Source organism: Cebus imitator, unplaced genomic scaffold (genome assembly GCF_001604975.1).
Source record: "Cebus imitator isolate Cc_AM_T3 unplaced genomic scaffold, Cebus_imitator-1.0 Scaffold53, whole genome shotgun sequence".
Lineage (NCBI taxonomy): Eukaryota > Metazoa > Chordata > Mammalia > Primates > Cebidae > Cebus > Cebus imitator.
The window spans coordinates 6,023,123-6,035,682 of NW_016107368.1; the positions used below are offsets into that span (position 1 = coordinate 6,023,123).

Here is a 12,560-nt window from a genome sequence, read left to right on the forward strand (position 1 = left end):
TTGACCAGGATGGTCTCGATCTCTTGACCTCGTGATCCACCTGCCTCGGCCTCCCAAAGTGCTGGGATTACAGGCGTGAGCCACTGCGCCCGGCTGTCCCCCAGGTTTAAATGATTCTCCTGCCTCAGCCTCCCAAGTAGCTGGGATTACAGGTGACCACCACTATGCCCGGCTAATATTTGTATATTTAGTAGAGACGGGGTTTCACCATGTTAGGCTGGTCTCAAACTCATGATCTCAGGTGATCTGCTCACCTTGGCCTCCCAAAGTGCTGGGATTATAGGCGTGTGCCACCAGGCCCGGCCTTAGCTCCTACTTCTAATTGAGAACTTACAGTGTTTGGTTTTCCGTTCCTGGATTACTTCACTTAGAGTAATGGCCTCTAGCTCCATTGAGACCTTGAGTGGTGGTTCATTGAGAACTTTAGTTAAGTTGACTTTAGTCAATTAACTCAACTTTAGTTCAGAAAATAGGTGAAACCAGCTGGGCATGGGAGCACCTGCCTATAGTCCCAGCTACTCAGTAGGCTGAGACGGGAGGATTGCTTGAGCCCAGGACTTTGACGCTGCAGGGAGCTATGATGGAGCCACTGCACTCTAGCCTTGGTGATACAAGACCCTGTCTCTTTAAAAAAAAAAAAAAAAAGTGTATGAACCTGTTTTATGTAGAACAACACCAACAGAACATATAATCCATTTATGTAACATAGCAACAACAAGCCAAATGGTAATATACAACTCTATTTCTGTATGTAAATACGGTAAACATTTTCTGGAAGGTTACATGTAACTGTGATACCTGTGGCTTCCTCTGGGGAATGAGTTGGGTCTAGGGAAGAAGGACTTTCACTTTGGGTGTATTTTTTCAATTTTGTATAAGCAAAATGTATTCCTTTTTTTAAGTCTCAGCAAAGTTGTTAAATTCATCTTTCAGTTGTGTGAGCCTTATAGAGCAGGGTTAATGCTGTAATGTGACCTTATTACAGATTCACTGAATATTTTTGTACGTTTTGTGAAAAGTTAGGGAAAATTTAAAACAGGAACTTAAGATTGGCATGTAAATGCCTAAGTTTTTCTGAGTTTGATAAACTTGTCTAGGTTATTTGAGGAAGTTGCATGATAATTGAATTCTTGAGAAGTGATTGAATTGTGAATTAAAGTGAGACAATTATGAAACAACAATTTTAGACTCTCCTGAATAAAGCTAAGGTTTTATTCCATTTTGGAGTACCAGAAGGCTACAGATATATTTGATGGTACAGTTGTTACAGACTAGATGATTTATTTCTGATTGCAGAGCTAATTTCTAGCTTCTTGAAGTAGAAGTACTCAAAACATTGAGTCTCAGATATGGGACCAAAACTGCTGGAATTGACTGTGATAGAAACATTTTGATGGCATTTTACACTTCAGTAATGATGTCAGCAGTATCATATCTAGCAGAAATTATGGTAAAACTTTAGTACTTATTGCATGAGAAGTGTTCATCCTAGAAGGGAGGATGATTGGGTGCTCATGTTCATTTGATTCTAATACAGTCCCATGGAGCGTGGAACTGTTAGTATCTTAATAGAGTAAGAAACTGAGGTTCAGAGAGGTTAAGTAACTTGCCGAATAACTAGTAAGTGGCAAACTGGGATTCCATCCCCAGCAGCCACACCTGAGCCTGCATTCTTAGCCCTTGTAGGTGGTATCAACTTGGATGTCTGAAAGGCCTTTCGGATTTGCTTTAATTCAGAACAGAACTCATGAGCTTTACTCCCCTCCACCCTCACCTTGGTATTTTTTATGATTTTGTCTCATTAAATGTCGTCTTCTTTCATCCAATTGCTGAAGTCAGAAACGAGGTAAATAATCCTTAACACTTTCTTCCAGTTAAATCAGTCCTCAGTCTAGGTATCATTAACTCATTTAAAATTTTGAATAGTTCTTGAATCCTTTCACTTTCCTTTATTTCTACGGCTGCCAATCTCAGCCAAACCTGTTATCTGTTGATTGGACTCGAATTGCGTCTTGAAACTCCCACCCGTATCTCCTTCTGGTATGATCTCCAAGTATAGAATCTATTTCCCCTCAGTTTTATATGTGCATGTGTGTATGTTTATACCTGTGTAAACTCCTTCAATGGTTACTCCTTGTTCTTAGGATAAAGGCCAGACTTTTTAGCAGGATATTTCTGGCCGGTATGTGCTTACCTCTCTGCTTTCATTGGTAACACTCTTCTCCCCCTAGTAGGTGACAGGACGTTCAGTTGGGACCATGACTAGTTTATGCTTTTCCTGTGTTTCCTCTGCCTGGCAGTCAGCGCGCCTCCTTCACTCTCACTTTAACTCTTACTCATCCTTCCACCCTCCACTGTCTTGGGTCAGCTTTCCCTGACCATCTCCTTTTGCCCTAGATCATTGTTAGTTTCGGTTTCAAGTTACTATAGCACCACTTATAGCTTGTTAAGCATTTTGAATTGATTATTAATGATTTTTATGATTATTAATGTTTGTATTTCCCTCCTGGACTCTAGTTCCTTGGCCGCTGATCACCATCATACTACTCAGTATGTTTGATGAATGGACACATTTAGTCTTAGCTGCTTGATTTTCTTCCTGAGGAAACTGAAGATTGAACAGTATAACATAGTTTTGTTCAAGTATAGAGTTAGATTGCCACTTAATAGCTGAAGGAAGTTACTTCACCTCTCCAAGTCTCCATTTCTTTATCTGTTAACTAAGGATAAAAATAGTGCCAACGTCTTGGGTTGTGGTGGGGATTATTTGAGTTAATTCACTTAAAGCACCTAGGGTAGTGCCTAAGGCCTACTGGTGGTAGCTGTTGTCAATAGTATTGGGATCTACCCAAGGTTGTTCCCAAGGTTTAATACAGAGCTTGTCAGATACCAGTCCTTTATGCTTTTCTCATTCCAAATGAGAGCATTTGGAATTCTTGCAAACTGATTCTTTTGTGAGCAGAAGTTCATCTTTATACTTAAAAAATGGGTCTGCACAGTTTCTTGCACAGCGAAGGCATGTTATATTTTGTTGTCTTCAGTTTAACTCAGTTGCAAATAAGAACCATACCCACCTCTGACTCAGTGGAAGGTATTTCTGATACACAGTGAAAAATTTGTTTACTTCAGGAACAAGAAAGTTAGTAGAGGTTGTACAAACTCTACATATCAAATTAAGGTCTTTGAAGTTAGCTATTTTGAAATAAATAATGAAAGGATTTTAAGTAACAGGTGAATCTTTGCATAGTATTGCTTTTAGAAAATTGGTGACTGAAAGGAACGGGAGGCTGGGTTTAGATGATGGTCTTTGATTAAAAAATGGTGCAGTTTGGAGTGATAGCTGGGGTTGTGGGACACATAATGAACTTTGTTTTTTATAGATTGAGTTGGAAGTACTTGTTGGACATCTAAATGGAAGTGCCCTCAGGTTAAGTATATCAGAGAGAAATCAGGAGAGAAGCCTGGGATAGAATTACTGAAAACTATGTAGTATGACCAAAAAAAAAAAAAACTGAGATTTTTTTTTGGAGACGGAGTTTCATTCTTGTTGCCCAGGCTGGAGTGCAATGGCGTGATCTAGGCTCACTGCAACCTCTGCCTCCCAGGTTCAAGTGATTCTCCTGCCTCAGCCTCCTGAGTTCCTGGGATTACAGGCACACGCCACCACTCCTGGCTAATTTGTATTTTTAGTACAGACGGGGCTTTCTCCATGTTGGTCAGGCTGGTCTCGAGCTCCCAATCTCAGGTGATCCACCCGCCTCGGCCTCTCAAAGTGCTGGGCTTACAGGTATGAGCTACTGCGTCTGACCTAAAAAATCGAGATATTAACAACTGGCATCCTAGCAGAAAGCAAATGATATAATACCTGAATGTGACAAGGTTTATTAGCTGTTACTTCTGTATCTGCTTGAAGATGATGAAACCACATTTTAAATAGTATCCTTTAACTTAAAATTTTCATTAATAGATGTGGTCTTCCCTCTAGTTTGAGTTAGTGATGTAAAATTTACCAAGACATTGCAAATTACCTTGGCGCTTAAGAAGAGTTAAATTGAAGGGAACATGATGTCATGAATTTCTTTGATTTGTTAGGTTCAAAGTTAGCTAGATGTGATGTAGAGTCTGTGTTCTTTAAATGCCTCACTCACTCAAGTGCTTGTTCTTTTTTTCTCCTTTAACTAGGAATTGTGGTGCTTGGAATAAACAGAGCTTATGGCAAAAATTCACTCAGTAAAAATCTTATAAAAATGGTGAGTGTAAAGATTAAACTGTTTACTTCTAATATTAAGATACCTTATTGTCATCAATATAAAAACATTTTTTTGGTCTCTTTTTCCTCCTATGCTTCGTCTTTCTGTTTAGCTATCAAAAGCTGTGGATGCTTTGAAATCTGATAAGAAAGTACGGACCATAATAATCAGGAGTGAAGTCCCAGGGATATTCTGTGCTGGTATGTAAATATGTTGTGTTATAAAATTAAACTGTGTCTTATTTTTCCTCAGTAATAGTTTGTTTTCCATTAGAATGTTCTATGGTTTGAACACCATTACTCCTCTTTGTGTTTTACTGATTTACAAGAAAAAAACATGCTTAGTCTGTCAGCATTAGAAAGAAGCTTTTGCAACTTGTAGATTGTTTCAGAAGTTGAAAAAAAAAATCTTTGAGCCATTAAAATACATGTTTGTAGTACGTGAAGTACAATATTTGTTGGTTGTGTCTTAATTGTGGCCAATATTCTTTAGTTTCAGTCATTTTCTTTGAGATAGAGTCTTGCCCTGTCGCCCAGGCTGGAGTGCAGTGGCATGATCTCAGCTCACTGCAGTCTCTGCCTTCTGGGTTCAAGCGATTATCCTGCCTCAGCCTCCTGAGTAGTTGGGATTACACGTGTCCACCACCTTGACCTGCTAATTTTTTGTATTTTGAATAGAGACAGGGTTTCACCATGTTGGCCAGGCTGGTCTCGAACTCCTGATCTCAAATGATCCACCATTCTTGGCCTCCCAAAATGCTGGGATTACAGGGGTGAGCCACTGAGCCTGGCTCCTCGTTTCATTCTTAAGCGTTCTCAGTTTTTTTAAGCTTCAATCTCTGTGACTTCTGCCTTAAAATATTGCAGAGTAGTGTGATATTTAGAAATATGCAATATAAATATTTTTGCTTTTGATAAGGTTTTATTGCCTTCTTAATACATTTCTTAAAATGCAGGATATCTAAAAAAAATAGTTTTAACTCCAGTTGAGTAATCAAAGAGTGTAGATTTATTATCCTCACTGCCAGGGTTATGATGTTGTGCAGTTTAGATTTCCATTTTTACATTTGTCAAATGCCAGTAATACTGTCTGCTTAGTAGGCGTGCTCATAAGCGTTTTACATATATTTTGAGTTCTTTTTTTTAAAACAATATGTAAGACTTATACCAAGATAATTAGGATTCTTATGTCTAGTTTTAGGGACCACGTGAATATGATCTGGAGATAAAGGAGTCTAACACTATGACTAATGGTTGAGAAGTTCTCTAGAGGCCGTTGGATGGCTTATTGGGAAGACGTAGAGTAGCTTTAGGGTTTTTAAAGAAGGCCCAATTATATGAATCTTTGAGGAGTGATAACGATGTTGTGAAGACAGATTAACATTTTAAAAGTAGATGTTAGTGGTCATCCTGGCATTGTTTTTCTGTTGGCAGTAGGTTTTATAATTATCACACTGTAGTTACTGGTGGGATTCTTTTTATTTTACCTGTTCATTTGGAGCCCATTTGTTTAGGATTTCTGCGTTAGGAATATGCTTTGAAAAAGGCTTTAATGCTTTGGCACAGTTTGTGGCTGTCTGTTACAGATTGCCTTTTTGAGGACATGCAAAAATGTCCTCAAATAATATAGCACATGCTGTTTATCAGAATAACATGTTAGCCTTGAGTACTTTTTTTTTTTTTTTTTTTTATGGAATTTTGCTCTTGTTGTCCAGGCTGGAGTACAATGGCACTATCTGGGCTCCCTGCAACCTCTGCCTCCTGGGTTCAAGCAATTCTCCTGACTCAGCCTCCTGAGTAGCTAGGATGACAGGCATACACTACCACCCCTGGCTAATTTTGTATTTTTAGTAGGGATAGGGTTTCTCCATGTTAATCAGGCTGGCCCCGAACTCCCAACCTCAGGTGATCTGCCTGCCTTGGCCTTCCAAAGTGCTGGGATTACAGGATGAGCCGCTGTGCTCAGCTGCCTTGAGTACTTTTCAACAAGTTAATTTAATCTATATACTTTGCTTTATGTGCTTTTAAACTTTTGTACAATCAGGATAATCTTTTAACTCATAAGATTTGTAACTGTATTTTGTCAACAGAAATCTATGTTTTAATTATGGAAAAATTGGGGCGTGTCATCTCTTTTAGTAATTCAGTATATATGACGGAACTATTATTTCATATTTCTCTGAAAGATTTTTCTTCCTTTCTTTTTTTTTTGAGGTGGAGTTTCACTCTTGTTGCCAAGGATGGAGTGCAATGCCGTGATTTTGGCTTACTGCAACCTCCACCTCCCAGGTTCAAGCAATTCTCCTGCCTCAGCCTGCTGAGTAACTGGGATTATGGGCACAAGCCACCACGACAGGCTAATTTTTTGTATTTTAATAGAGATGGGGTTTCACCATGTTGGCCAGGCTGGTCTTGAACTCCTGACCTCAGGTGATCCTTCCACCTTGGCCTCCCAAAGTTCTGGGATTATGGGCATGAGACATAGCACCCAGCGCCTTTCTTACATATATTTACATTTATAGGCTGACCAGTAGGTCCGTCTTTTAATATGTACATATGAAATAAAATTCTAGGTAAATAAAATCTCTTTACATTGTTTTAAAGAATATTTAAACTTAAAGCCTATTTTAGTATAAACATCTTAATCAGGCCACATTTATCTGTTATTGTTGAAGAATGCAGTCTTTCGCATAATTGACACTTTAAATTGTATTCCAAAGTAGTAATATTAAAAGAAACATCAAAAACACAGTGTACCATTTGTTGATTATTCTTTTAGCCCCTTCTTCATCCCTTCAAAGTCATCATTTTCCCTTTTCTTACTCTGCCCCCACAAAGGTTTCTCTGTATTTATTAATACCTGTATCCCAGTGATACCTTGTTCATTTCTAAACACTTAAAGCTTAGCAAATGGTCTTGCATCAAATTTCTTTAGCATAGGAACATCTCTAATTCTTTGAGAATCATCTTTTGCATTCTCAGATCACAGCACACTGTAGGGACTCAGCATGTATTTGCCGGAATTAATCAGCCTTTAAACTGTGCTTTAATTCACTGATTTTTTTTCAGGAATGTTTAGGATATAATAAGCAGCTTCTCTGAATTGTCTCATACCACTCTCCTATTTACTGACAGTAAGTTTGACGAGATTTTTTTTCTAAAATGCTGCAAAACAGATAAACATTATTAAAGAAATTCCTAAGGCCACGTATTGTGGCTCACGCCTGTAATCCTAGCACTTTGGGAGGCCAAGGCGGGTGGATCACCCAAGGTCAGGAGTTCGAAACCAGTCTGGCCAACATGGTGAAACCTTGTCTGTACTAAAAATACAAAAAATTAGCCTGCGTGGTGGTGGGTGCCTGTAATCCCAGCTACCTGCGAGGCTGAGGTAGCAGAATTGTTTGAACCGAGAAGGTGAGTGAGCTGAGATCATGCCCCTGCACTCCAGCCTAGGTGACTGAGTGAAAATCCATCTCAGAAAAAAAAGAAAAAGATTAGTGGGGCATGCCTGTAATCCCAGCATCCTGAAGCACAAGAATTACTTGAGCCCAGGAGGCGGAGCTTGCAGTGAGCTGAGATCACGCCACGGCACTCCAGCCTGGTCGACAGAGCCAGATCCTGTCAAAAAAAGAGATTCTTACAGGTGCCTTGCAGGTGATTTCTAACTTCTCATTTAAATCTACCTATTATTTAGGATTGTTAAGTACTTACATTTTAAGTTTTTTAATCAAATTTTAGTTTTAAAAAGTAGGATGGTAGGTCAAAATGTGTGAAAATGTATACAAAGAGAAGAGAACTCTCTCTAACCCTACTTCTCTGCTTTATTCATCCCCTAATAAAAATAACCATTATTATGTTTATCCGTCTAGTATTTTATTATATATGTGTATACATTCACACATACACACAAATAGAGTCATGTGCTGCATAATAACATTTTGGTTAACAATGGCCTGCATTATACAATGCTGGTCCCATGAGATTATTTGTTTTATATTTTTGTGACGGAGTCTCACTCTGTCACCCAGGCAGGAGTGTAATGGTGTGATCTCATCTCACTGTAACCTCTGCCTCCAAGATTCAAATGATTCTCATGCCTCGGCCTCCTGAGTAGCTGAGATACAGGTGTGTGTCACCATGCCTGGCTAAATTTTGTAATTTTAGTGGAGTTGGGGTTTTACCGTGCTGCCTAGGCTGTCTTGAATTCCTGACCTCAGGTGACCCACCTGCCTCAGCCTCCCAAAGTGCTGGGATTACAGGCGTGAGCCACTGTGCCTGACCTCATAAAATTATAATACTATATTTTTACTGTACCTTTTCTGTTTAGGTACATATAAATACTTAGCATTGTGTTACAGTTATCTACAGCATTCAGTACAGTCACATGCTGTATAGGTTTGTAGCCTAAGAGCAGTAGGTTATACCACATGTCGTATTTATGTGGGGGATGGTTTCAGGATGAAACTGTTCCACCTCAGATCATCAGGCAGTTAGATTCTCATAAGGGGAGTACAACCTAGATCCCTTGCATGCATAGTTCACAGTAGGCTTTGTGTTCCTATGAGAATCTAATGTGGCCACTGATCTGACAGGAGGCGCAGCTCAGGCAGTAATGCTCCCTTGCCTGTGCTCACCTCCTGCTGTGCTGCCTTGTTGCTAGCAGGCCACAGACCAGTACGGTTCCTCAGCTTGGGGATTGGGGACCCCTGGCCTATACCATCTAGGTTTGTGTAAGTATACTCTATGATATTTATACAAGGATGAAATATCCTAAGGACTCATTTCTTAGAATGTACTCTTTAAGTGACGCATTATTGTATACAGGTGCACTCGTAGAATGTTAAGTAGATATTTAAAGTGATACATATAAAGACATATAAATATTATACATATAAAGTGATACACACGAAGAGTGGAAAATACCTGTTATAAGCCTAGAGAGAGTTGTATATAAAATGTTACGGCCATTATTACTGTAGCTGTGTAAACTATGTCTACCAATAAGATCACAGCTGTAGTTCCGGCACTTTGGGAGGCTGAGGCAGGCAGTCGGCTTGAGTCTAGGAGTTCAATACCAGCCTGGGCAACATGGCAAAACCCTGTCTAAGCCAGGCATGGTGGCACGTGCCTGTATTCCTAGCTACTCAGGGGGCTTAGGTGGGACAGTCGCTTGAACTTGCAGGATCAAGGCTGCAAGCCATGATTATGGCACTGCACTTTAGCCTGGGCGACGGAGTGAGACCCAGTTTCAAAAAAAAAGATACTAAGGGTGATATTTTTTTCTGTCTTCAAACTTGCTGAAATAATATTTTCATTATATTAGTAGATTATATCAAGCAAATATCAAAGTAAATAATTTTGAAAAAGTACAAAGTATATTAGTATGTTTTTCTCTTTTGGAAACTAAAATTGGGATATTAACTGAGTTTCCTGGATTGTTACAACTTTTTTTTTTTTTGTTGTTGAGATGGGGTCTTGTTCTGTCACCGAGGTTGGAATGCAGTGGTGTGATCTCGGTTTACTACAACCTCTGCCTTTCAGGCTCAAGTGATTCTCCTGCCTCAGCCTCCTGAGTAGCTGGGATTACAGGCGCCTGCCACAATGTCCTGCTAATTTTTGTATTTTGAGTAGAGACAGCATTGGCCAAACTGGTCTCTAACTCCTGACCTCAAGTGATCCGCCTGCCTAGGCCTCCCAAAGTGCTGGAATTACAGGCGTGAGTCACTGTGCCTGGCCTGTTAAAACATTTGAGAAGAAAAATTTTACACTAAAAGAGTTCCTATAGAATAATTTAGACCATTTAATTTTATAGAATCCCTGTGAAGTGAAAGACCTGGTTAAAGGTGGTGGCTTAGCTGAAATTGCTTCTCTTGACAATTACGACAGTTTTCTCTTAGACTGTGGTTTCTAATCTAGAATCTAGAAGGCATATGAAGTCTCCTTTTAAAGTTCTTAAAATTTTATACACTTAGACATTTTAGTGGCCCTGCATTAAGACGATGTGTAATGTCAAAATGTCATGGTTACAGTAATATATTAAAATGGATGTTTCTGTTATTAAACACAGTAATATATAAATACAGACAAAAATATGTCATAGTTGTCTCAGCTACAGACAGTGTTTCCCGTACAAAATGTGTTTTCACATAGTATGCCATACTCTCAAAATTTTAATACATTGCCGACCGTGAAATTCTGAAAAAGTCTTTCTGTTTGGCCTGCTGCACTGGATGTAAATGTGTGATCATAGTCATACCCTTCAGGTTGGGAATCACTGTTGTGTATTCTTTTTTGTAGATTAGAACACCACTTCTGGGTTCATGGCTTGCCTGTACTTCTCTTAGAATACTAAGAAATATAATTTTGATAAAGCTTCTTGTGAAGCATTGGCTTACATGGATTATATGAGATTGGCCTGAATGTGTACTGCCTCCTTACATATTCTAGAAACTATTTAATCACTTTTAGTTTATCCTCTCTCTCTCTCTCTCTTCTCTCTCTCTCTCTCTCTCTCTCTCTCTCTGTGTATGTGTCTGTCTCTCAGGTACACACACACACACACACACACACACACACACGCACACACACACACACACAGAAGCCAAAATAATTCTGCTATTTCAAAATGTTTATGTAGTCAGAATTTTAATATTTGTGAATCACGTAATTATGAAAACGTCTTTCTGATTGGGCTGCTGCATTGAATGTAGATGTGAGATCACATACATCTGTTTATTTTTGTTCTTTTATATTCTAATTCAAAGTAACAAAGTGTACATGCATTGTTTTTACCAAAACATTTGTGAAATGAAATTTTGTGAGAAGTTACTGAGACTGAGGATTTTTTCTTTTGAAATTCCTAAAATATATGATAAACAAATTCTTGGTAATTGATTGCTATATGTGGAACCCTAAATTGAGTGTTTCACTAAATTACACCAGTGTGGGTTTTATAAAAAAGTAAAGGTAGTTTTGCTTCTGCTTTTGAATTCTAGTAAATTATGTTATGACTAAAAACTGACTTCTCACTAAAATTGTCAACATGCATTATTGAATGTTGTGTGTATTGTTCATATGGATACAAGTGTCATGATCTAGATAGATGTGTGGGCATCTTGGACTATGGAGTAGCCTGGCCATTGTTGTTTCAGAATCTTAGATTGTCATATTTATGTATTTAAAGATTAGTCCTTCAGAGAGTTTGGTAAGTAATGTGAAGGGACAAATACCACCAATGTGTAGTAGTTTAACAAGTGTGTACTAGTTTAGCTATGTAGGGTTTTGTTTTTTGTTGTTGTCATATATAGCTTGTTGGAATAAAAAATGTTTTATTGAGGTATGAATTACTTGGAATAAAGTTTACCAATTTAAAATGTATAATTGATGAGTTTTGACAGGTGTTTAAACTACGATCAGAATCATGATACAGAACATGTTCATTACCTAAAAAGTTACTTAAAAAGTTTTCTTGTGTCCATTTGTAGTCAAGCCCCTTCCCTTTCCTTGACCTCTTAAAGTACTGATCTCCTTGCTACTCCTAGTTTAGCATGTTCTGTAATTTTTAAAATAAATTGACTGATACATGGGTAGTTTTTTGTGTCTGACCTCCTTCATTTAACATAATGGTTTGAGGTTCACCCATGTTCATGTTTCAGTAGTTTCATTTTATTGCTGTGTATTTTATTTTATTGCTGAGAACACTTTATTGTATGACTATGCCACAGTTTGCTTATCTATTCATTAGGTGATGGTCATTTGGGTTTTTCCACTGTTTGGCTTTTATGCATACCGCTTCTATGACCATTCACACACACATTTTTGGCAATGTATAATTTTATTTCTGTCTGGTAAATAGAATTAGAATTACTGGGTTTTATTCTAACCGTGTGTTTAATTTTGTAACAAACTGCCAACTGTTTTCTGTATCATTTTGCATCCCCACTAGCAATGTATGAGAGTTTCAGGTGTTCTACATCCTCACCAACACTTGATAATAGGTTGAAATTTTAGGCATCCTAATGATATGAAGTCATATTTCATTGTGGTTTTAGTTTATATTTCATATGTGTCACCGTATATCGTTTTTGATGACTTATTTAAATTTTTCCCAATGTTTTTATTAGAGTTCTAAGAGTTTTTTTTTAATGTTCTTGATACAATACAATAAATATAACAGATAAAATATGCGTTTATCTGTTACATTTTGTAAGTTTTTTCCAAGACATGGCCTGCCTTTTTTCTGCTTTATAATGTGTTTTTATTTTACCCCAAAATCAGAAAGATTTTCTCCTGTTTTCTAGGACTTTTGTAG

General features: G+C 38.1%; 1 protein-coding gene across 4 annotated transcripts in view; it reads left to right on the plus strand.

The window, feature by feature from the left end:
* The window catches only part of AUH (AU RNA binding methylglutaconyl-CoA hydratase), a 142,814-nt gene that overhangs the window by 5,533 nt on the left and 124,721 nt on the right, over window positions 1-12,560 (plus strand). For all 4 annotated transcript variants that reach the window (XM_017528437.2, XM_017528439.2, XM_037738443.1 and 1 more), the window contains exons 2-3: window positions 4,183-4,250; window positions 4,363-4,450. In XM_017528437.2, the coding sequence (XP_017383926.1) occupies window positions 4,183-4,250; window positions 4,363-4,450 (156 nt within the window). The remainder of the gene's footprint in view (window positions 1-4,182; window positions 4,251-4,362; window positions 4,451-12,560) is intronic.